General features: G+C 46.7%; 1 protein-coding gene across 1 annotated transcript in view; it reads right to left on the bottom strand.

Annotated features, from left to right (window-relative positions):
• Positions 1-26,548, bottom strand: part of Marchf10 (membrane associated ring-CH-type finger 10) — a 91,461-nt gene that overhangs the window by 45,259 nt on the left and 19,654 nt on the right. The window contains exon 4 of the mRNA XM_050120452.1: positions 1,922-2,093. Coding sequence (XP_049976409.1) covers positions 1,922-2,093 — 172 coding nt within the window. The remainder of the gene's footprint in view (positions 1-1,921; positions 2,094-26,548) is intronic.

The following is a 26,548-nucleotide window of genomic DNA, read 5'->3' as shown; positions in this document are numbered from 1 at the left end:
AAGTTTTCCTCAACAGATTCAGCTTAAACCCGAAGGCTTTTACTTTGCTAATTAGGAATTGAAAGAGTCAACACTCCTTAAACCAGTGGTTCCTATCTCTCCAGTGATTGGTTTTTATCTAACTTTCTTCTTGAGACAAGGTATTACTGTAACCTAGGCTGGCTTTGAACTCCTAACCCTCCAGCTTCAGCCTCCTGAGTTCTGAGGTTACAGATGTGTTTGCTGCAGCCGGTCTTAGCTTCTCCGCTGCTGTTCCTCCCTTCTAACCTGGGGCCTCAGGCATGGTAGGCAAACACTGCGGCTGGGGCTATACTCAGCTTGCTGTGTCCTCTCAGCCTCCTCAGCACTGATATCAACCTCCAGGACCACTGTGCTGACTGGGTGACCGCCCCATCCTGCTCCTAGCACTATGGGTCTTGAGTGCTACCTGGAACATAACAGGATGATAAAGATAGTGGCTGGAAAACGTGTTTTGCTACAAATCCCATCTCCTGTGTGCTGAAAAAGCCATCCTTCTGCCAACATGAATCTCTTGCCTAAACCTTGGTGTTCTTCAACGTGATAATTCTTCAACGTGATAATTCTTCAATGTGCTAATTCTTCAAGTTTGATGTTTTATAGTACGGAAAGTGAACCCATTCCTCGTTTGTCAGTGTTTCGAGTTCCTCACGGAGTTTGCTCAGTCTGAAAAACATCCGTATTGTTTTTCAGACAAACTGAGCCATAAAGAGAGGACCTCAGAGGTTCATTTTGAGGACTCTTCTCTATGGCGGACAGAACATCAGCTACCAGGTTTTAGTGAGAAGGCTAAATATCACATCGAAAGGACGGAGTCGCGTGATTCGTGCTTACCCTCAGCGCCACAGTGATCAGAACCCAGCCTCAACTCAACACAGTGCTTGCTGGGTGACCTCACCTATTCTATTCTGGCCTTAACGTAGTTGGATTACAAGCCTAATCCCTACTAGAAGTCTTTCAAACATTCCCCCACCCCCTGCCACAATGATGAAAGGAGGAGCAGAAGCTGGCGCTGTGCCCGAGAGGACAACAGTTTAGAAGTCAATTTGGCCTTGACTTTATTAAAACAAGAGAATGTGGGTGGTTAATCTGAGTGAAAGGTGCCGTTTTCTGAAAATGCATTCCCATGGAACCAGACGGGTGGTTGCACGACAGTGGCTATTTAGGGTTAGGGAGAAGCTGCGATTGGGGTTTCAACAAATCACTTGGTGCTTACTGTTTACGAATTCTTCAGCAGTCAGTCTGGCTCCTTTCCCAGGAGGCAGGCCTTTCCGCCTAGCTACCCCCATGTATGTGTGGTTCCCAGAGGACACGGGTTTGTCCCACAGATGTGGGCTTTGAAGGGACGGGCCGAGCCTGAGGCATTCTAAACTTTCTGTCGATGTTCGCTTCTTGCTGGATACTATGAATCTCTCCTGCCCAAGAAGAAGCCTGTCTTAGCTTCAAAGGCAGCCTGAGAGTGAGTTATTTACCAAATCACACAAAGGGGGATTTATCAAGTTCTCCCCGAGAGGACTTCCCCGGGACTGGAGGACTTTATTACTCTCCTCTCAGCTGTAAATTATGTCACTCAGATGCTTTTGAAAGCTCCTCTTGGCTGAGTCATAAAACTTGATACCTGGGGCCAAACGCCTTTATCTACCCCTCCTCAGAACTGTGACCAAGATGAAAAGGCGGCATTTGTTAGGAGTGGCACAGGAAGTGGAGAATTGGGCCTGAAGATATGGAGGCATATTATACTGTGAGATTCATTTTGCCACTTGCACGGGGTCATTGGCCTTCCAGACCTAAATTGGCCGCTTGGCAAGCCCTAGGGTCAGTCAGTTCCACCTGCTCATTAAGCTCATTAAGTGATCATTAAGGCTGGAATATTGGATTGGATTTCACTAAGGAAGCCACTCACCTGAGGAGGGTTTGCTGGGGCTCGCTTTCTCTGGCTTCTTTGGAGTCATGGTACTTTTGTGTTTCTGCTTGACTGAAGTTTGGTCGATGGCTGGAAGTCTGGGCTCACACTTAGCCGTAGGTAGTTTGGTAGATGATCTGGGTTCACTTAGAGAGTCCTCCTCACTGGAACTCTGCGGGAAATGGAAGAAGTGTGAGTCTCAGAGGCTTCACCTTTGCTAAGCACAGAGACAGGAGAGGCAGTGGGGCCTCCAGCAGCAGCTTAGAGCCTCTTGTTGGGTTTTATAACTGAGCGCCATCTGTGGGCAGGGAGATTTCGATGGTCAGGGAGGACCAGCTTCGACATAACGCAACATATCTAAGAGACTGCACTTCTAAGCCTATTGTGGGGCATTCATGACAAGAATGCGTTTCTGACCCTTAAGTGATTTGATGACCCATAAACAGCACATGCTTAAAGCTGTAGAGAAAGGAGGTGCTTTTAAAGTGTTTGCTGTTTGAGATTTGAACTCTTTGGAGGACTGGTGAAGGAAAATGTCCCTTATGCTAATTCATGTGCTTGCCAATGAAAAGGAAATTTAGATCATGTAGTTTGGACCGATCGAGTCAGATCTCAGTTTCAATATTCTAAATTATTGCACAAGAGGGATGAATCTCCTAAGAAGTCCCCTCCTCTCTGTCTTCTAAAAAAGCAGGCAGTATATATCTACACGAGGACAAGTCACAATTCCGACAGTGTCAGAGCATCTCAACCCAGGCGAACAGACGCGATAAAAATTATCCAAGCATTCAACAGTTTCACACTTTGCCAGACTTTTCCCTATCAAAGAAATGATGCAAACAATATAAATGACAGTGGAGACCCTGCCTCCAAGTGTGAGTTAAGTACAGCCTTGTGGCTTCAGGTCTTGGCTCTGGCATGTTTTGCGAGGCCATTCCTTCTGCTAAGCAAAATCCTAAGGGCTTTTCCCACCTTTGGGTCTCGGGAGGGTCTCCTGCATGACATATTAGCCCAGCATGAGAAACCTCTCTGAAAGTGCGGTCTTTTACAGGGAGGCAATGCCAAATTAACAGCCCTGGCACCTCCCCAACTGTCGCAGTCCGTATTGATCTTGCTCCTCGTTCTTGCTGACAGTTGTGGCATTTTCATTTCAGTGGCTCCTGACTCAGGGAAATACACTGAATAGCTTTGAATTATTGGGTGCAACGTAAGACAAATGGAACTCTTAAAAAAAAAAAAAAGATCTCCACTTGACAGTCTTCCAGGCAGAAGTCTATAGATCCACAGGTGCACAGACCATTATTTCCCATGAGGACAAATCTTATTTTTAAATTTAGGTTTCGGCTACAGCTTTCAAACAAATAATTATCGTCGCTCCATCCGTTTTCGGAAAGCAGACCACCCTCAGATAAAGGGACAGACAGAGGGGACAGACAGAGGGGACAGATAAAGGGTCTGCTCTTCTCCACTCTCAGTCCTGGGGCTTAATAGAAATCTTTGAAAAGGATTCTGAAATGTCAAAGATGAATCATGAGGTCATTGCTGAGCACGGCATGAGCTCTCTATTCTCAGCAAAGTGGGTGTTTGGCAAACTTGAATTCTGATGTTGGAGGCTGTGGTTATGATTGGGGTAAGGGAAGCTGGAGTCATGGGTTTAGATTCCCACAAGAGTAGCATGAAGCCTGGGACAGACTTTCTTCCCCCAAACGGCCCGTGAGCTGAGGAGTCCGCTCACAGGAGGCCTTGTACTTTAGCTCATACATCTCCGGCCTGCAGCAAAGTGCCCATGACTCCAGCTAAGACTCCTGGATCTGCCCCCATTATCCTCAGCCAGGCTGCAACGCCTCGCTTGCCCCACGCACAGGGACCTGGGAGGATATGGTAAAGGGCTCTTTATTGGGTGGCTGTTCAGCCTGTTCACCCACCATTCTTTAGAAGCACTAAAGAGCTGCGACCAAGTTTGACCAATTAACCTGTCAAAGAGGACCGTGGGGGGTGTTTTTTGTTGATTAAAAATAGAAGGGTCCAATAGCAGGCCTGGGTACTTCTGGGTGTGACGACAGGCCTTTCCCTCTTGTCTCAATGAGCAATCTCAAACCTGTCACTTCAGCATTTAAATTTTTACTTTATTTTTTAATCTTTTTGGTCTTTGCTATGCTCCCTCAGACCCTTAGCTACTTTCGCCTGGCTCCTGTCATGAAAACCCACTTGCTGTCACGTGGGCAAGGATCATCCTTCCAGAGAGAGTGTGAGAATCTATAGGGATTCATTCCGGCGCCAATGTATGGCATTTAAAACAAACGTGAGGCTTCTGGGCGGCGGGGCTGGTTCTTATGGTTGGTGACCACCGACGCGGGGTAGGTTTATTGTAGCTTGTTGGTTATTATTATTCTATCATCCTTCAGACATCCTCCTCTGTGAACAACAGCACCTACATTCGGTGTTTCCTGATGACTGATGAGATGAGACGCAGTGCGTACACCACTTACGATGACACCGCATTCCCGTCCTGGCGTCCTGCGTCAGCTCTCGTGCTTCGTCACTCACTTCCTGCCACTTAAAAATTAACTGCCACTCACTGCAAAATTAGCTAGCTACTGGACGTTTGTCTCCACAGTGAAACCCAAGCCAACGGTCCCAGTGCAAGTGACCCTATTGGACGGATGCCTCCCAATCTGGGACATGTGACTGGAGAGGGGTGTCAGTTCTTATGCGGCACTCTGGTGTCGTCCACAGACTATAGAATGTATGATAGTCATGCTAGCCAGCCAAGAGTCGTGCAATCTTAAGAAAATATGGTCTAAGTTTTTTTCCAGATAGCAAAGCTCTAATGGCAAATATTTAGCAATGTCTGGAGATTCATTGGATCAACCCTAATGATTTTTTTTAATGTCAAGTGGAGTTCAGAACTGTCTTTTCCTGTTATAATCTTGAAATTTACAGTTTCCATTTCTTCTCCATATGCTCCGAAGTTGAAATGTCACATGACAGTGGAAGCAGCTGTATTCTTTGGGAAGCAGAAAACCAGCTCTGTCTTTCAAAGCCAAAGTCCCAACACTGAAGAGGCTAAACAACAAGCAAGCAAACAAACTAAAGCGTAGCCTCTATGAGCGCAGTCTAATACAAGGAACTTGATATGGGTCCTAATGAAGCTGTCTTAACTCAAACTGATTGACAAGACTATTTTTTTCTAAAGTATTATTAATTGTGGATTTCAGGTTTTCCAAGGACTCCCCAGTTTGTTCTTCTGGCATCGTGCATAATAAAGTAGACCATAGGAGATCACACCAGTACATTCTAAACTCCAGAGCAGTGGTTCCAAACCTGTGAGTGGCGACCCCTTGGGGTCACATATCCTGCACATCGGATATTTACATTATGATTCACAACAGCAGTAAAATTACAGTTATGATGTCTCAATGAAAATAATTTTAGGGTTGGGGGGTCACCACAACATGAGGAACTCGATTAAAGGGTCACAGCGTTAGGAAGGTTGAGAACCGCTGGTCCAGAGAAAGGCTTTCAATGGGACTTGGTTAATTAGGGAAGGTTAGCGCCAGGCAATGGGGAACAACTTAGTAACATAACAGCTTGTTTGTTTTTAAATCTTTTCCTCCCTTCTCTTTCCCCCTCCCTCCTTCCTTCCCTCCCTCCCTTTCCCATGCTGGAAATTGAACCCAGGGCCTCTGTGTACTGGTCAGGTAGCTCTACCACTAAGCTACACCCCTAGTCTTAACTTGGTATGTTGTGAAGGCTTCAAGTCAGAGCTCCTGGAAGGTGGAGACACAGGACAGGCGAAGAATGGGAAGTCATCTCCCACAGAATGTAAGCGGGATGAAAATCCCGGACCTAGCGTTATTGGCTGTGAAATAGGTGACAACAGAGGGGCCCAGAAGACGCGCAGACTCACTCAGCCAGGGACGGAAAAGCCTTATTTTCCAACTCCTGCCTGATGGCTCCTCTCCAAGTCCCAGGAAATCGGTTTTCACTTGTCCACCCCCTGCTCCCTCCCTGGAGTGTGGGACTGAAGGCTGACGGATGCACACCAAGCCAGATTTTGCCATGTGCTGAGCTAAGTGGCTCTCCTAACACAGCAGAGATGGGGCAGGACTTTCTACGGGGAGGAGGGAAGAGGCAGAGGACTGACAGGCTGCTGCCAGAGAGAGAACGACTGGGGCTCTATTATGTTGGGAATAAATTTAGTCTCGGGAGATTATAAAGAGCCGCGGTCAAGGCAATGAACCTTGACAGTCAACAGGGACAACACACACGGAGGTTGGCCAGGAAACTCTGTGCAACAAATGAGTGTCTTCAGAGTGCTTGTCCCCAAGGTCTGCATCAAATTGTGCCTCATGCATAAAAGCCATGCCTGGGAACGGAGGGTCACTTTGTGTAAGCAGATTCAGGGATGCGATGTAAACAGATGCATACAAGTAAGTACAAAGCATGTTCTAGCCGGATGCTCTTACTGCTCAAGGCAGGCTAACCTTTCTCTTGTGCAGAGCGAAGGAGCCTAAGACCAGCAAGTCTTTTTTTTTTTAATTTTTATTTATTTATTAAAGATTTCTGTCTCTTCCCCACCGCCGCCTCCCCTTTCCCTCCCCCTCCCCCAATCAAGTCCCCCTCCCTCGTCAGCCCAAAGAGCAGGACCAGCAAGTCTTTACGGTGCATTCAGGACATTTCGAGGCCGTCACGTGAAGTCTTTAGAAAACTGAACAACAGTAAGGAATGAGGACTGATGGTCTTTTGGAGATTTCTTCGGGCATGGATATCACATACCCAACTCAAACTGTCCCTTCAATTCATTTGTCCCTCACGTAAAAATATGGCTGTCAGCGGTGCTAAGATGAGGTCAGTGCAAGGAGACACTGATCTGCACGGCTCCGAGGTGCTTTCGGGAGTCGGCCGGGGCTCTGTCCCTAGCCCTGGGCTCTGAGGACAGGGCTTTCCTGCTTGTGTCAAGCTCTCCGATGGTCATGCCACCAGGCTGGAGGATCCCGCCCAAGGCTCTGGTCTGAGCGAGAGCAACAATGTTCTTAGTGAGTCAGGTCTTCATGACATTTGACCACTATTGGTTGGTGGTTGGAGGGGGGGTGAGTAAAATTTCAAGATTTGTTTTGAGATGATTATCCATTCCACTGTGGAACAGACTCAGGGGAAAGCCCAGAGTGGACAGCTACTGAAACTGCCAACTGACTACATTTTTGACACATGCTATACATACGTATCGATTTTTCTTTCTTCCTTTCTTCTCTCTTTCCTTTCTCTTTTGTTTCTTCTTTCTTCCTTTTTTCCTTTTCTTTTGTTCTCTCTCTCTCTCTCTCTCTCTCTCTCTCTCTCTCTCTCTCCTTTCCTTCCTTGTTTCTTTCTTTGAGACAGGATTCTGCTGTGTAGTCCTGGCTGTCTTGATACTGACTGTGCAGAGCAGTCTGGCTTTGAACTTACAGAGATCTGCCTGACTCTGTCTCCTGAGTTCTGACATTAAAGGCCTGTGTTATCACATCCAGCCAGATTTCTTTTAAAATTTTTATTTTTGTGTGTGTTTGTATATATATCTGTGTATGAGAGATATGTGTGCAAGATGCATATGTATGGGCCCACATGCAACAGTGTTCATAGAGAGGTCAGAGGACAACTTTGTGGGATTGATTTTCTCCTCCTGTGGGCTCTGAGAATCAAACTCAGGTCACCAGGTATGTGTGGTAAATGCCCTTGCCAACTGAGCCAGCTCTTGACCCCTTGCTAGTTCTTAGAGCAGAGGTTTGGGAGTCACTGTAATAGAATGTGGTCCTTCAGGCCATTTCCGAGTAGAGGCCAATGCTGAAATTTATTCTGTGTGTACAATATAAATAACAGCTTTTCTAAAATTTGCTTTTGAGACAGGGTCTCACTGTGTGGCTCTGGCTGTCCTGGAACTCACTCTGTAGACCAGGCTGGTCTCGAACTCCCAGAGATCCGCTTGCCTCTGCCTCCCGAGTGCTGGGATTGCAGGCGTGCACCACCACATCTGCCTTAACAGCTGTTATCTCTGTGTTAATTGCTGAGTCTCTCTATTCTTCCCATCACCACCGCCACCGTCGTGAGGCTGTTGGCCATGTGCGTGCCGCAGCGTGGACGTGGAGGCCAGAGAGAACTTTGTGCTGCGGCTTCGCTCCTTCCATGGTCGGTTCCAGGAACAGAACTCAGATTTTCCAGGCATTCACGCAAGTGCTTTTGCCCACTAAGCCATCTCCTTAGCATTCAATATTCTGTTTCTGAATAGTTTCAAATTGGCCAGACTTCAAGGCGCTTTACCCACAAACACTTCAGAGTGCACTTCCTGTTAAAACGCATTTCCCCTAAGCCACAATACTACTTCTCTAACCTAAAAGAAAAAAATAATCCTAATAGTTCCATAATATTAATCAGATATAAAGAGCATATTCAAACCTACATGTGCTCACGCTGTTTTTTTCAGCTACTTGTTGGGACTGATGGGCTTGCATGGCGAGTTATGTCCCTTGAGTTTCTTGGACCTTTTTTGCTTTTTTACACTTTGGACTATTTTGAAGAGACAGAGACATTTGCCTCACATGGTATCTTCTGGGTGCTTCCTCATAACCAAAGCCAGTTCCATCTTTGGAGTATAAATATTCACAGGGGATGTGATGCCCATCTCTGTAACCCCAGACCAGTGCTCACATGGCTACGGCGTCCTCATACAGTCAGCCATGCTTGATGCCCAGCAAGAGCTGGACCACCAGAGCTCGCCAAGGGAAAAGCCCATGTTTCTGCCTCTTTGTAATTTGTGGTCGACTGCAGAATGATTCTTTGACACTTGTTGAATAGCTGAGCCTGTTCCTGAACTACATCTCTTCCATGATTTTGGCCCCTTTTGAAGTGTTTTGCCTAAATTTATACTTATGTTAAGGTTGTACAATGACTTCATAATTTCACATTTCTTCCACAATTATTAATTACCTTTCCTTTTAAAAAAAGGATTTTCTGGGGGCTGTGGAATGGATCAGATGACTAAGAGCTTGCTATGCAAATATGAGGATTTGAACTCAAATTCAAAATGAATTGAAATCCCAGCAACCACATAAAAAGCTATGTGTAATAGTATATTGTGCACCCCAAGAGCTGGGGTTGGGTGCAAAGATAATCAGCTCCCCAGAATCTGTGGGCTAAGCAGCCTAGGCCATCAGTGATTCCAGGAATAGTGAGAGACCGTGACTCTAACACGACTCTAAACATAATGGTGGGTAACCCATGAAGATGCTGGGCACTGATTTTTGGCCTCCAGACACAGTCACCCCTGAGCCATCAACAGACACATGGCCCCCACACACCCAGACACACCTACATACCTACACCTCCAGACACACCCCACACCCCCAGACACACCCACAGACAAGGCGCTCTCTGGGGGCTGAGGAGACAGCTTAGTCAATAAAGTGTGTGTTATGCCTGGCGGTGGTGGCACACGCCTTTAATCCCAGCACTCGGGAGACAGAGGCAGGTGAATCTCTGTGAGTTCAAGGCCAGCCTGGTCTACAAGAGCTAGTGCCAGGACTGGCTCCATAGCTACTAAGAAACCCTGTGTTGAAAACCAAATAAAAAAAAAAAAGAAAAAAGAAGTGTTGTTAAACAAGCATGGGGACCTGAGTTCAGATCTCCTGTACCCATTAAAAAGCAAGGCAGGGCCCATGCTGGGGAGCTGGAGATAGGGGATCCCTGGGGTGTGCTGGCCATCCAGTCTAGCCAATCTTTGAATTCCAGGTTCAGCGAAAGACTCAAAAGAATGGGTGGAGAAACAAGGCAGACAGTTGCTGTGATCTCTGGGCTCCACATCCATGAGCATACATGTGCATGTGCACACATACCCTTTTCCTCATGTCTATTTGCTTACTTACAACGTGATCTTTATGTCACAATCAATTCTCTCGAAATTCTGATGCTTAAATTTGTATCTAAAATGGAAAGCGAGGCCAGCAGATGACTCTTTGGGTAAGAGCACCAAGCCTGATGACCCGAGTTCATTCCCTGACAGCCACATGGTGGAAGCAGAGAACCAAAGTGTCCTCTGACCTCCTCATGGGTGCTCTGGCACCAGCCCCAACCACAAAATAAAATAATAAAATTGAAAATGGTGACAATCTACTAAAGCTATGTTTTAGTCTTTGACACATTCCATTGCTTTCTAGTAGAATAAAACATTCCAGTCTGCTTTGGACCTTGAAGGAAAAAAGAAAGGAAAGGAAGGACCTGACTGCTCTGAGGTACGGCTGAGGAGGGTTACTGTAGATACGGAGAATACAGAAAGGGACAGAGACAGACATCTGGGAGAGTCCAGAGTCAACCTGTCCAGACTGAGCTTGATGTGGGATTCCCCTCGGTATGCTGTGAATACCATTGGTTAATAAAGGAACTGCTTTGGGCTTATAGCAGAGCTGTAGGGGAACAGAGCTAGGTGGGGAAAACTAAAGGGAATGCTGGGAGAAAAGAGGCGGAGTCAGAGAGAAGCCATGGAGCCCCACCGGAGTCAGACCTGCCGAAACTTTGCGGGTAAGCCACTGCCACATGGCAATACACAGATTCATAGAAATGGGTTAAATTAAGATGTAAGAGTTAGCCAATAAGAAGCTAGAGCTTGGGCTGGAGAGATGGCTCAGTGGTTAAGAGCATTGCCTGATCTTCCAAAGGTTCTGAGTTCAATTCCCAGCAACCACATGGTGGCTCACAACCATCTGTAATGAGGTCTGGTGCCCTCTTCTGGCCTGCAGGCATACACACAGACAGAATATTGTATACATAATAAATAAATATTAAAAAAAAAAAAAGCTAGAGCTAATGGGCCAAGCAGTGATTTAATTAATACAGTATCTGTGTGGTTATTTGGGGACTAAGCAGCCAGGAACCAACAAGCGGCCTGCTTCTTACTACACTGAGCTGGGCCACATGAGGAGAGGGGGAGGATGAGCAAGAGAAGAGTCGCTGGCCCGGTAGGAAGGCCTAGGCCAAGAGACTGGTGTAGTCAAAATGGCTGCATTATACAGGCTCCAAAGGAGCTGGGGGAATGGAAAGACCTGAGAGTTCAGGGGCTGGGGAGTTTAGGGTGGGGGAGAGGTATGTCAGTTACTGGAGGACTCTCTGACAGGTAAAGGCTGAGGGATTCTGGGAGAACCTGGTGGCCAGAGTTCTCTTTGATATGTTAGTTGGCAACTCAGGTAGTTGTCTCGGGTTTGAGACCAAACAGACCTTACCTGCCTTTGCTGTTTCTCAAGAAATATTAATTCTGTTGTCTGAGATTGCTATTTAAGTTTTTGGTGTTTTTGAGACAGGGTTTCATGTAGTCCTGGCTGCCACAACTCCTAATCTTGCCTCCACCTCCCAAGTGCTGTAATCACAGGCCTCCCCCGCGGCACCTGGCTTGAGAAAGCTACCAGAAAGTGACAGATGCTCTCATACTTGGGAGGCTGAGGCAGAGAATCAAAGGTTCAAAACCAGCCTTGGCAATGTAATGAGACTGTGTCAAAAGAGGCAAAGAATGAAAGAAAAGAGAAGAGAAGGAAAAGGTGGAGATGAAGGAGGATCACATGGAAGCCATTGCTGCCGAAGGGACATGCTTACAAGCCCTTTCTTTGGAATAAAAATCATGAGTTCATAGCATTAGCGACACAATTGGTTTTCTTTTATACTTTTACCTTGCCTATTTAAAATATTTGCTCTTTAATTATATTACTATTTTGACTCATTTGTTTCACCCTGCAATAAACATGAAACATTTCCAAGATTATGATTCAAATCTGACTGATTCAAATCTGACTCTTAAGAATAAATCTGTGAGATACAACTTTATGGATTCTCCTAGGTTCTTTGTCTGCAGAATCTATTGCTCCATGGATGAACGTCATAATTCTTGCCTTGGCCGCCGTGAGTGCTTCCAACTTTTCCTAAGAGAAATGGTGCTGTGATGAGCATGTGAGCTTTTCAGTTAAGTCCTTAAGCTCCTCCAAGTGGGAATTTATCTCTCTAGATTAAAAGCAGCACAACGATTTAACATTCTTTTTGCTCCCGAAGCATCCTGGAGAGACATGGCAGCAGTTTATACTTAAAGATGTCTAAGAAAACTGAACTTTTGGTGTAACTTTTATAACCATGATCTTTAAAAATAACAAATTGTTTTCATTTTGGGTCAGTTTTTATAATCTGCAACTTTTATGTGATTTTACCAATTTACACACAGGCTCATTTATCTAATTTATTTCAAATATATACTCGCCCCATTTCCTTTTTAGTTTTTATTTTACATTTCATTTGTTTATTTTGTGTGTCTGTGACTTGGGGTGGGGCATGTCAGAGGAACCTTGCTGGACTGGTTTCTGTCCTTTCACCCTGTGAATGTTAGGGACCAAACTTCCACAAGTGCCTCTGGCCACTGAACTATCTCAGTGAGCAGGTCGACGGTCCACCTATTTCAAAACAGAATCCAAGATGACCAAAAAGGTGGAATTCAGAGAAAACAGCTGTTTATTGGTTGTGGTTGCACACACTCGTAATCCAAGTATTAAGAGGGCTGAGGTAGGAGGATTGAGAGTTACATAATAAGACCCTCTCTCAAAACTTCAAAGACAAAACAACTCCAAAAACAGATTTTGAAGATGGAACATGTTGCAAGAGGGTGGTTTGTTTGTTCTGGCTGCTCAGAACCAAAATAACCACACAGAAACTATATTATTTAAATCACTGCTTGACCCATTAGCTCTAACTTCTTATTTGCTAACTCTTATATCTTAAATTAACCTATTTATATGAATCTGTGTATTGCCACGAGGCTGAGGCTTACTGGGAAAAGTCCCGGTGTCTATCTCCGGTGGGCCTACATGGCTTCTCTCTGACTCCGCCCTTCTTTCTCCCAGCATTCACTTTAGTTCCCCATCCGCCATACAGAGGGAAATCCCACCTCAGGAACAAGCTATGATCTCTCTGAAGGACAACAGAGCCGGGGGCAGAGATTGTCTTGAAAGGAGCCGGAGGGAATGTCACTAGGTGGCAAACACTTACTGGGGGTCTGGGTGACATAGATCTATGAATCAGTCAGGGCTCATCAACTAAAAACTAAACAACAAAAAACCCCCGAGTAAATACAAAACCCAGGCAACCAGTTCTAGAGACATGTTCAAGTGTTTAGGCATGCAGTTTTCTGACCTCAGAGCTAACGAGAGCATGCCAACCTGTCGGAGACCAGCCGATGGATGGATGGCAGTAGGCCAGTGGCTCTCAACCTTCCTGCTACTCTGACCCTTTCATACAGTTCCTCGTGCTGTGGGGACCCCCAATCACAAAATTATTTTGTTTCTATCTCATAAGTGTAATTTTGTTACTGTTATGAATATAAAAATGTAAGCATCTGTGTTTTCTGATGGTCCTAGGTGACCCCTGTGCAAGGTCATTCGATCCCCAAAGGGGTCCCCACAGGTTGAGATTGCTAGAGTAAGTGAGTGTCTTACTCCCATCCTGCTGCTGTAGTAAGACACCGTGACAAAGGCAGCTTTAGGGAGAAAGGGCACATTTTGGCAAGCTAGCACTGCCAGCCAAAGAGGGTGTCGGATCCTATGAAACTGAATTTATCGATGGCAGTGGTGGCGCGTGCCTTTAATCCCAGCACACAGGAGGTAGAGGCAGGCGGGTCTCTGTGAGTTCAAGGCCAGCCTGGTCTACAGAGCAAGTCCAGGACAGCCAGGACTACACAGAGAAACTCTGTCTTGAAAAACAAAACAAAACAATACATAGAAAAAAAACCTAACAAAAAAAAGAAGTAGATTGCATGATCAAACCCTTATTAAGGGCTCAGGGCGGCGATTCTCAACCTGTGGGTGGTGGCCTCTTTGGGGATTGCATATCAGATATTTACATCATGATTCATAACAGTAGCAAAATCACAGTTATGAAGCAGCAACGAAAATACTTTTATGGTTGAGGTCACCACAGCGTGAGGAACTGTATTAAAGGGTCACAGCGTTAGCAAGGTTGAGACCTGCTGCCCTAGGGGGATGATTCAGGGGAGTTCACCTTGCAAACATAGGGAAGCTGAGCTCCATCCCCAGGAACCATGTCAAAGGGTTCTGCTGTAGCCAGGGGAGGAACGGTCAGCTTCGATTGAAGGACTGGTGGACCGTGTGGCAAGATGAGAGAAATCGCAAAGGCTGAGGGGCATGAGGCCAGCGTGGGCCAGGGCCAGAGCAGCAAGCAGCTCCAGGTTCCACAGGGCTGTGTTAGCTTCAGGAGCAAGTTTGGTCCCCATTTTAAAAGCCACAGAAGCGGCTCCAGCAGGCATATGGATTGTTTTGCCTGTCAACAACACTCTACCCTATGAAGGTACGGAAAACGGGATTTGGGGACAGGTGCAAGGGGAGGAGAATGGGCTGGGGGACCACTGAGATAACTTTGTCACAGAGGCAGCTATACAGATGGACCAAAACATTATTGGGTCCAGGGTGCAATGGCACACACCTGCAATTCCAGTACTCAGGAGGCTGAGGCAGCAGGATAAGGAGCTGAGGAGAGTTTGGGCTATAGGAACCAAACCACCTCCATCAACAACAAAATCATACCAGGGCAGTAACATGTGTGGGACTGATGTGAACTGAACATGGGGCAGGGGAGGTGGAGACACTGACAGATTTTGATGATACTGCACTGCGGGAAGAATGCAGGGCCAAGCTGGGGGTGCTAGCCTGGGGCCTGTGATTAGCACGAGGTATAACCAAGTCGAGGGAGTGAGAAAACAGTAGACTATTAAATCTGGGGATCAAAAGTGGGATTAGAGCTAGACGCGTAGATTTGGGAGTCACCGGCAGTTCATCCCTTAACTTTGGCTGTTAAAGTGTTCCTGAGACAGCCTTAAGCAGCACAGAGAGAACAAGCCTTGGCGAGGCGTAAACTTGGATAGGGACAGGTGACGTCTTTACTATAAAAGCCCACTCATCTCCACCTGAAAAGCAAGCTGTGTTGAGCGAGGATTAGCAGGACCCTCGGCTTTTCTCGCCAGCAAAACTCACAGCCACGTTCACTTCTCAGTGAGCTCGCTGCAGATGTCTTAAAATATCCTGCATGCCCATGGCTGGCTATTTAACTTGTCAATAAGGAAGCTCATACATCACTGAATCACAACTTTCTAAAAATATTTTGATGACTGTTTCGATAAAAGTGGTTTCCTTTGAAAGCCTGGGTCTTGTTTTATGCATGCGAAAGCAGTTCTATGAGAGGGGACCTACAGAGTTCACCCTGTGGCCCAAGAGGTTTACAGCACAAACACAAGCTAAGAACAAGGCCCTTCTCCCCCAAACCCAGGTAGAGAGTGAGATTAGAATCCCACCTCAGGGGTGGAGGGGGACGAGAAAGAGCAAGGTCTCCAGAGATGGGGAGAAGCCAAGGGAAGGTGGTTTTGTAGATGCCTGGGAGGCAGTGTGGCAGTGTGGCCAGCACCCCACAAAACTGCCACAGGAAAGGTAGATAGGGATCTGGTCCACGGAGAGATGTGGAAGTCACTAGACATTTCCGGGGAACGGCGTGTGCAGAGCAGATTGGAGTGGGCTGAGGAGTGAGGAGGAGGTGGGGAAACCGAGTCAGGCAGTGTAAATAATTCTCTTGGGAACTTGGGGTGTGAAGGAGAGGAACTGAGTGGAGGGGAGCACAGGGTAGGGGAGGCAGGTCTCTTTTTAGATCATGATTAAACGCTGACGGGAAAACCCTCTTGCGGAGCCGGCTGATGCCAGCAGGGAAGGGACGTCCTGAAAGTGCCAGGAAGGGAGGGGCCTAAGCCCAGGTGGGAATGTCAGAAATAGTGGGAATAAGGTGTGAGGTAGAGAGGGTGGGCCGAAAACTGGGCGGGGGCGGGGGGTTAAAGGTAAAAGAGGTGAACAGGAAACTGGGCAGCTTTGAGAAAAGCCTGGAGGTTGCTGGGACGACATTTCCTTCAGCAGTAGTTAGCGGCCTGGGTGTGGCTCACAGACCATGAATGGACAGGAGTACAGGGCAGGTGTGAGAAAGACAAAAAGACTTACAAAGAACCTGGGCTGCTGAGGAAGGGAGCGTCAGTTGGGGGAGAGGTGGCCTGTATCTGAGCAGGGCCCCCCCAAGAGGCTGAGGAAATGCTGCACCAGAAAGACCAAGGGCAGAACTGGGAGCGGCCTTAGAGCAGCAATCGCTGATGGCGTGATGTAAATAATCCTTTGGGGTGGCAAGAAGATGCAGGATGTGCCCTTGGGATGGGTGGTGTGTGCGTGTGCGTGTGTGTGTGTGTGTAAGTGCAAAGGAGGAGGGCACTGGAGATGCATTAGGAACTGGGAAGCCAGGGTGTGGATGGGTTATCTAAGTGGTCACTGAAGTCATTAGATAATGTGTTTGGCGATCAGGAGGGGGAAGGTGGAGTGAGCAGCCTGCGAAAGCCACACTGAATACAGGGGTGTGAACAGGAGACCTATAGCCTTGGTAAGGGGAGAAGAAGGTGGGGCCAAGCTCTGGGAGCAGCAGCGAGAGAATGCCCTCTTCTTCTTGGTCCTGAGGGGGTGGTTTTGAAGGGATACAGACAGCGCCCCCTCGTAGGACAGTCCTGCAGGGGCCGTGTCAGGTAGAGGCCATCTTCCCCACACTAAGATGGGAAGGAAGCTCTTGGGAAGGGACTTAAGTCCATTTCCTGGAACCCGACAGCAAGCTCTTCACTTCTGCCCCCAACTCCTCACAGCAAGACCTGACAAAGTCTAAAATTCTCATTCTCTGTGAAGCTTCGCCCTGATTTTTGTTTCATTCATTCAATTCTTTTAAGGACCCCATACGTAGCTTTGGTTGACTTTGAACTCACCACCCTTGCCTCCTCTGCTGAGCACCTGGATTGCAGGTGTGGACTACCACAGCCAACTCCCCTTGACTTTGTTTTCCAGACCGATGCTATCTTGAACTGCAGGATTTTGTAAAATGTCCAGCTTCACCACACTGTGGGCGACTTGAGGAACAAGCCTTATTCATTGCCCTGCGCTCCTAGAGCCTAACACATGGTGCTGTACAGAAGGGATTTATAATGTCTGCATTTGTATTTATTATTTTAAAATTTAAATTTGTTTTATTTTTAATTGATAAATAATTGCATTCTATTTTTTTTAATGAATGAAGCATTAGGAAAACAAAATGAAAGGCTATTTTAGGCTGAAGTGCTGTGTTATAAAATCTATTTAATGCAGGCACAATCTGAATACTAGTCTCTGGCAACTGAAAAAATTTAAGATTTTGATATCTTAATTTTAATTGGTTTCTAACAAGTTTTTGTTGTTGTTGTTGCTTTAGGAATTAATTAGAATCATTTTTAAAAAAGCAGTTAATTTTACTAAAACAAAGTACAGTGAGATACACAGTATTACAAATGGGGAAAGAAGGACATTTTATTATAATCTCCTCTGCAGTTCCTGAGCTGCTATGTCCAATTAACACAGAGAAACTATTTGGGTCAGAGGCCACCTGTTTTGGGCACCACCAATTTCCCTGAGCAGGGATGACTATGAGTGTCGGTATTAAGCTGGCCTCCTGGAAGGACGAGGCTGACTTGCTTATCTTCTGAGAGAGGCAGGGCGGCTTTGTGAGAGCATCCCAATTTATCCTGACAGTCGCCCCATTTTAATGTCATGCCCTATTTTTAAATCACCTGGTGGAACTCCAACAGAACGCACAAGTGGGGATGAACAGTGCCCTGCCGGCTTTCCTGGCCAAGCAGCTATTGCAGCTTCACTTCCACGCAGCTGCTGCAAGGGACCTTCGGCCCTCAGGTTTGCATGCAGAAAGGGACAAGTCTCTAAGCTAAGCACCGAACGACCATCCAGTTCAGCCTGGTGGGTTTCTGGAAAGGCCCAGATAACCGCAGCCATAAGAGGTAGCCTTGGCTGCAAACTCCAGGTAAACCCCGAGGAGTCACTTGGGGGGCTGTTCTGAGGTTTCTCCATCCTCTAAGGTCGACAGCCTGCTGTTCTTGTGTTTGGTTGCTGGCCTACCTGTGGCAAAGAGAATGTATCCAGTGTTGTGATAAAGCTACCTGGTCTTTTGCAAGTGGTGTGCCAGGAAAAGAATGGAAGACTGGTAGCTTCACCCTTCTGTGACTAATTTCACACCAGTTCACAGGCATCCTGCTGTCCAATATGAACTGAGGGTCCATGTTCTAGCCCTTACAGCTGTGTGGTTATTTCAAACACATCAGCCAGCAAGTGAGCCCTATGCTTCAACTGAATGCATGATGGCCCCTGGAGATGCACCCATAAACAGTGTTTTCTCTTTCTCTCTCTAGCTCAGTGCTTCTCAGCCTTCCTGATGCTGTGACCCTTTAATACAGTTCCTCTTGTTATGGTGACCCCTAATCATAAAATTATTTTCATTGCTACCTCATAACTGTAATTTTGCTACTGTTGTGAATTGTAACAAACATAAATATTTGTGTTTTCTAATGGTCTTCAAAGGGTCATCTCACCCCCCCGCCAAAGGGGTCTCAGTTGCATGGTGAGCCTGAACCCAGAGGGTGCTCTGAGAATTCACAAGAGTAAGCCATCCCTGGACCTCCAGGAGAACCTAAAGAACTTTCCCCAGACTAGGTGCCCCAGAGAGCTGATGTAGAGATGTCTCTATGGTTTCTCAAGCCAATAAGCTCTTCCTAGAAGATCCCAAAGACAGTGAGGAAAGACACGATTGTCAAGCTGGAGAGATGGCTCAGAGGTTAAGAGGACTGGCTGCTCTTCCAAAGGTCCTGAGTTCAATTCCCAGCAACCACATGGTGGCTCACAACCATCTGTAATGAGATCTGGTCAGGCAGAACACTGTATACACGATAGATAGATAGATAGATAGATAGATAGATAGATAGATAGATAGATAGATAGATAGAAATAGATATAGATCTACCTTTATAAAAAATAAAAATAAATAATTACTATCCAATTTGCCTCCATAGTGGGTACTCTTTCATAGTGACTGACTGGGAAGGGTTAGGTAAAGCCAAGATGGCCAGGGAATCCATTACTACAATAATCCAGACAGAAAAAAAAAATGTCCAGCAAGATTCTAAGGAAGAAGCAAGACTTTGGTGTCTGCTGTGAAGTGTGGGGAGGAGGGACTAGACAATGAGGAGGAGTTACTACAACTTCCAGGATTCTAGAAAAACACAGGAAGAGGAACTAGCTTGAGGGGAGATGATGCATTCAGCCACATGAACCGGGGGTGGGAGGGCTCGAGGGCACTCTGGTGAACAAATCCACAGCCAAGATGGTAAACAAGCTCAGAGGAAAATCCCCACAGATCTATGCTTGTCAGACTGTGGGGTGCACACTCGGTCTCCATGGCACACCCTTTGGGGGAGGCAGAGGTCAGCTGCAGAAGCCACTGGTCGCCCAGGTACATTTCCGGGGTGCGGGATCTGTGAGTTAAAAGGGCAGCTGAGACAAACACCATACCAGGTGTTAGGGATGACTCAGCCTCCTAGGGTGGGGCCCTTGGGCAGTTAAAAGCCCCATGTGTGTATGTGCGTGTGCGTGTGTGTGACCTGCCTCATCGGCACTCCAGCCTGCTTCCTGGCCCTCAAGGAACCCCATAATGGACAAGCAGAACTCAGAGAAAATTAAAAGCGTAACTCAGGGAACACAGATGTCACATCCCAAGCTGTGGTTGCTCTCACGACTCCGCTCAGGGTGTCAGTAGGCTGACATTAACAGATTAATGAGAGAACAGCCACCCAAGAACCCTCTGAAAGAGGAAATGGGAGTTTCATGAGAAGGGCAGGATGAATAAGCAAGGTGAGGGGAGGAGATATGCCATGTACCCGGGACGGACGGACGGACGGACACACACACACACACACACACACACACACACACACACACACACCATACCTCACTACACATACCACACCCCGCCCCTATGCCCCTCTCGCACACTACTGCAAAAAATCCCTGCCAGCCTTCCCTGGACTGCCCCTTCCTTAGTGTGGATTGTGCAGGCCCAGCTTCTGGGAGACAGGGCTCCCATGGAGTCTGGTTTTGTTCTGGATTTGAACATCTGGAATAGCTGTTTCTGTCCAACTCTGTCACGATGGAAATACTATTTATCTCGGTGATCCACTGCGCCTGCCTTTGGCTGTGTGGCTACTGAGCACGTGGAAGTAAATTTGAAATTTGTTTTTTAATTATACTTTTTAAAAAAAATTTAGAGGCAGAGAGATGGCCCAGCAGTCCTCTTAACCACTGAGCAATCTCTTTCAGAGGACCCAGATTTGGTTCCCAGCACCCACGTGGCACATGGCAGCTCACAGCCATTTGTAATTCTAGATCCAGGGGATCTGGTGTTGTCCTTTGGGTTCCTTTGGCATCAGGTACACATGTAGTGGACATGCATACATGGAGGGTCCCATACATATAAAATTAAAGGTAAATTTTATTTATTATTGTGTGTGCATGATGTGCATGCTGTCCCCAGACTGTGGAAGTCGGGGGACAATTGTGGATTCTGTTCTCTCCTTTCACCCTAATGTATGTAAGATGCCAGGGCTTGAAATCAAGTTGCCAGGTTTGTACAGGAAGTGCCTTTGCCTACTGAGCTATCTCTCTGACTCTACTTTTTTTTTTTTTCAGTCAGTGTCTCAGGTAGCCTAGACTGGCCTTGAACTCACTCAGTAGTTGAAAACGACCTTGAACTCTTGATCCTCCCCCCCCCCAAGTGCTGAGATCACCACGACCACTGCTGGTGTGCTCAGTGTAGTTTTGGATCTTTGCTGTCCTCATTTAGGGATGGGACACTGGTGTGTGTGTGTGTGCGCGCACTCTTGCATGCAGACCAAAGGTCCACATTAGGTATCATGTTCAATTGGTTTTTCATATTATTTATTTGCTTCAATATAATGTCTTACTGTCTAGCCCTGACTGGGCTGGAACCACCTATATAGACCAGGCTGGCATGGAACTCACAGAGATCCACCTGCCTCTGTTTCCTAAGTGCAGGGATTGAAGGTGTGTGCCATCATGCCAGGGCCCATCCACCCTATGTATGGAGACAGGGTCTCTCAGGCACCCATTAGCTAGACTGGCTGGCATGGGAGCGACGGCGAGCCACCCTCCCCCACAGACCTGTGCCATCATGCCTGGCTTTTACTTGGGTGCTTGAGGTCCGAGCACTGATCTGAACGCTTGCCCAGCTGGCACCGAGCCAGCCTCAATACAGGCCTTTTTTTGTTTTGTTTTGTTTAAGACACTGCAGGTTACTTGAGGAGGCTTTGTTTTTGAAACTCCTGAGTCTGTGTGAATTCTCATGGACAAAACGATTACAGTGTTTATGTTGGGTAACAGCCTTCTTTCCGAGGCTCACTTTGCTTGCTGGGAGGTTTGGGTGACCTCACTGAAGCAAACATCACAGTGAGCAGGCCCGGGCCACGGCCAGCTGCTTCTTGGTATCAGGTAAACTGCCGACCCCGTTTCTCAGTATAATTTTGGGTCTTTGTGACCTGAAATCTAAATATTTAGTTGCTCAGCTGCCAAGAGTTGAAGGACGACAAGTCCATTACTCTCAGCCAAGCGAAGGATGCTCTTCAAAAGCTGAGCTGAATCCTATCTTTCTTCCTTATTTTTTCATTTATTTTTATGTGTGTGTGTGTATGCATGCATGTGTGTGTATGCATGCATGTGTGTGTATGCATGTGCGTGTGTGTATACCATAAACGTACAGGCACTCACAGACCCGGGAGTTAGAATTACAGGTGGTTGTGAGCTACCCAATGCAGGTGCTGGGATCAGAACTCTGGTCCTCTGGAACAACACTTAACCATGGAGCTCTCTCTCCAGCCTCTCCATCTTCCTTCTTAGTGTAGGATACACAGAGACTGCTTGTCTTCAGTCCCTGAGCTTAGTACTTTTGGAACAATGACCCTTCCAGCAAGGATCCAGGATCCAGAAGATGAGGAAGGCTCATGTTGAGTCTCTTCATACAGCTTGCCGCCTCCCCCTGCTCTGCCCCCTCCCCTCATCCTAGGTTAATCAATTATTTCATCTTTTATGGGGAAATCAGGTCATGTCTATTCGCTGTTAAGTTTAGAGAGGATAAAATATCTTGGTGTCTGTGGCAGTTTTAATGTAATTGGCCCCATAAACTCATAGAGAATGACAGTATTGGGAGAAATGGCCTTGTTGGAGTACGTGTGACTTTGGTGGAGGAAGTGTGCCCTTGGGAGGGTGGGCTTTGAGGTCTCCTCTCCTCAAGGTGTCACCCAGTGGCTCAGGTCACTTCCTGTTGCCTGCACAAGGTGAAGAACTCTCAGCCACCTCTCCAGCACCATATCTGCCTGCACACTGCCATGTCCCACCATGAGGATAAATGGACTAAATCTCTGAACTGTAAGCCACCCCATTAAATGTTTTCCTTTATGAGAGCTGCCGTGGTCATGGTGTCTCTTCACAGCAATGGAAACCCTAAGACAGTGCCCTGTGAATCCCAGTGGTGGTGACGGACGAGGGGAGATAGACGCAACCGTCTTCTTCCATGGACACTGCTTTATCACTATTCAGCTCTTCTGTTGTTTTGGGTTTGTTTTTAAACACAGGGTTTCTCTGTGTAAAAACAGCCCTAGCTGCCCTGGAACTAGCTCTGTAGACCAGGCTGGTCTCAAACTCACAGAGATCTGCCTGCCTCTGCCTCCAGAGTGCTGGGATTAAAGGCGTGCGCCACCACCACCCGACTAATTACCCAACTTCTGATTGAATATGTAGAACTATCATCTATTTCCCTGGCAACTTCTAATCGGATGGAGGTTTACCACGCTGTTCTTAACCCTCTAGAATGGTTTATGATAAGTGGCTACATTAGGTTGGCTTTTAGAAATGTAGCCAAGAAGCCACAGAACCTGTTTCTTCACTGATACCTGTTGGGGCATTGCTTGTGGTAGAATTGACTAACAAGGCCGTTTATAGACATGATTTAATGTTAGCACATCATTTAAGTTCCCTCATCCCCACAATGATCTTGCAACATAAGCATAACATAGTAAGTGTTCCCTTGGAGAACTGAAACACTGTCTAAACTCAACTCACAAGGTGACAAGGGTCAGAGTAGTCTTCGGTTATGTTTTCTATGATGGCAAGTCACAGACTGAGATGTACCATACTGAAGAACATCTCAGTAATGGGCTTGACAGAGTGCTTCCTTCTGGACTTGAACACAACCTTTGCAGCCCTAGGAAAGCCTCTGGCTACAGAGAGAGAGAGCGTGCTGAGGAGCAGTCGCTGGGTTAACTGTGTGTTGGGAGGAGATCTGCCCACTCTGAGGCAGGTGTCTGGAAATGATAGCTTTGACACTGGAGCTAATACTTGATGGTTTGTTCCAAGCTCATCAGAATTGTGACAATTGGAGTCGGGGTTAAGAAATGAACAAGTGATGAAAATTGCAACACAAGTGTCAAAATTTGGCCATGGCGTGCTTCAAAGAATGACAGAACGCTGGGGAAATTTCCATGAATTCAGCAATTGACTTTCACACTAGCCACCCAATCAGAGGACAGACCTGCCTTCACAAATCAGATGCAAAATGTTACCCAGAGTCCTAGGTCCCAGCAATTTCTGGGAAGGAAATGATGGGGTACACCCCCCCACACCCTGGAGGGGCTGTCTGGTTTACAGTATCACTCTGGTCTCTTTTTCCAGCCCTTTTCTGATTGACCAAGAATGTTTTTGCCTGGTGTGACATTTAATACACTCTAGAAATTGGATCAGTCTGACCTGGTTCTCCTTTGGGAGATGCCAACTTTCTTCTTCTTAGAGTCTCTGGGAGAATAGGTCCAGCACCCCCTGGTATTGTGCACCCTTAGAAGGAGGTTTATTTGATAAGTCATGCATTCCCTCAGGGATTGGAGATACTGTGGGGCAGGCCAAGGCATCAACAACCGGACTGCTGTAAAAATCTGGGGAAAGCTCAAACTTGGGAGGGGACTATCCAAACTAATGCATAATCCTGAGGCTTAAATTTTTTCTTGCATTTTTTTGAGTCTCCTAAGGAACCTTGGGGTTTCCTTCCTTCCTTCCTTCCTTCCTTCCTTCCTTCCTTCCTTCCTTCCTTCCTTCCTTCCCTCCTGTCTTCCTTCCTTCTTTCCATCCTTTCTTCTCTCCTCTCTCTCTCTCTTCTTTGTCCCAAGCTCAAGCATTGGGCCCAGCAGGGCAGATATGCAACCACACACACTGTGCATTCAGTATTACCATGTCTCATCACCATCTTCCTCTGCTTTTGTGTCCAGAGCCAAACATCCCAGCATCCCCAGTGCCTCAAATGATGAGGGTGAAGCAGAAGTGCACACGAAGTGGGACCTTGGAGATACTGTACAAGTATGTCTCAAGCCTTCAGGATAGCATTTGGAGAATTAAAGTTGATTTGCAGGGATTGTTTCACAGGCATGGTGGCCCAATGCAGCATGAAAATCCCCGTTCTTGCCGTCATCTACCTGCTGCTCCTCTTCCTCCACCTTTTTCTTGACACAGGTCTCACCATGTACCCTTGGCTGGCCTGGAACTTGCTCTGTAGACCAAGCAAGCTTCCAGGTCAGAGATTCACTTGTTTTAAAGGCATGTGCCAGGACTCCTGGCCTCCGGGTTTTGTCTTCTGATAGAAATGGTCAGTCTTATGCAAGGGCAATTATTACGTTGTGTCGGGTACAAGTAAATACAAAATTGAGTTAGAAAATCAGGTCTAAGTAATCTATGATCACAGAAGTTGTTGCACCCAATCATTTGTGAATGGACAGCCGTGTCCTTGTTTGGAAGGAAAAGCTATAGGAATTCAACAGCATCTTGTCCTGCAGTGCCGGCAGAGAGGAGCCACAGGCAGGTCCCAAGTGTTCCCCAGGGGTGTGTGACCCCTGCTGTGAAAGCATGGCTGTGACCTGGGGTGTTAGCCTCTACATGAGTACGGCGGGACCAGGTGTCCGTTTGTTTGGGAATCCCAGTCTAGGAATTGCTACATGCGGCTGTCTGACTTAAAATTGTATCACATTTTTTTTTGTTATCTGTCCTTGATTTTGTTTTTATTCTGAGCATAAAAATGACAGCATTTATTTTAGTGCTAAAAATAAGCTGTTCTAGCCAAACCAGTTTTAATTTTTGGATTGACCTCATTCCCTTGGTGTCAGCAGCAGCAGGCCTTACATGTAGCCCTTGGCCAGCAGGAAGAGACCCAGGCGAAGCATTCTGGCAGCTGCCAATGTGGTGAGGGGGTTCCTTTTCACCTTCAGCCTCTAGGTGGGATAGTTTATTGTGTGCTTTTATATCCCTTAATAGGGACTATATATCTCTCCCAGGGAAGCAGCTACGTCCATAAACATCAATCACTGATGTTTTTAAGGTGTCCTTTGAACATTAAATAACCACTGTGTGAACATCATAGATTAAAGAAGAAATCAAGAGCTTGATTGATATCAGGTATCCAAGATCTGTCTCAGAGATCCATGCTACTGATAGGGAAGAGACGGTCCCTCCTCTGGAGTCTGTTTCAGGCATAAAATATTAAATAGGAATTCATAAGGGGCATTTTACTCACCTTAAATCAATTCGCCTTGCTAACAGCCAGGACTGGATGCAGTCTGTGGTCGTTCGCTCTTACACAGAATGAGCGAAATTCTTAGACAGAGAAGACCTCAAGCATGAAACATGGAGGAAGAGCTCAGCAGTCCAGAGCTCTGCTCTGGGGTCAGCACGCCTGAGATGGAAAACCCACTCCACTGCAAATGCCTGTGAAATTAGAGCTAAGATTCCTCAGAGCTACTTGAAGCAAGTTGCCATCTGTAATGTGGCCAAGGTGTGTGTGTGTGTGTGTGCGTGTGTGTGTGCGTGTGCATACATGTGCATACGTGTGCATGTGTGTACACTCTTGGGCTCATAGAGAATACTGGTTAGTGTTTTGTCATCTTGATAATACAAGCCAGAGTCATCTGGCAAGAGGGAACTTTAATTGAGAAAATGCCTCCATCGATGGGTCTGTAGGTAAGTCTGGGGGCGGGGAAGCATTTCTTAATTAATGACGGATGTGTGAACGCCCAGACCACTGTGGGTGGTGCCACCCCCAGGCAGGTGGTCCCGGATGGTATAAAAAGAAGGAAAAAGCAAACTGAATGAGCTATGCAGAGAACAAGGCACTCAGCAGCGTCCTTCCATGGTCTCTGCTTTAGTTATTGCCCTGACTGCCCTTCGTGATGGGCTGGAAGATGAAATAAACCCTTTCCTTCCCAAGCTGCCTTTGCTCATGGTGTTAGCACATCAATAGAAAGGGAACTGGGGTGGGGGCGGGGCGCTCTTAGCTCAAACTGGCCTCAAACTCCTGATCCTCTTTCTGGGATTATGGGCATATGCCACCACGCCCTATTTATATTTTGTTTGTGTGTTTTTTTGAGACAGGGTTTCTCTGTGAAACAGCCCTGACTGTCCTGGAACTCACTTTGTAGACCACACTGGCCTCAAACAGAGATCTGCCTGCCTCTGCCTCCTGAGTGCTGGGATTAAAGGTGTGTGCCACTACCACCTGGCCTGTTTGTATATCTTAATATGTACATATCAAGCCAAGTATGGTGGCATATTCCTACAATCCTAGCAT

This window comes from Alexandromys fortis, unplaced genomic scaffold (genome assembly GCF_014885135.2).
Source record: "Alexandromys fortis isolate MF-2015 unplaced genomic scaffold, M_Fortis_MF-2015_v1.1 scaffold_174, whole genome shotgun sequence".
NCBI classification, from domain to species: domain Eukaryota; kingdom Metazoa; phylum Chordata; class Mammalia; order Rodentia; family Cricetidae; genus Alexandromys; species Alexandromys fortis.
The sequence above is the reverse complement of the archived record's forward strand: the minus strand, read 5'-3'. Positions and strand labels throughout refer to the sequence as shown.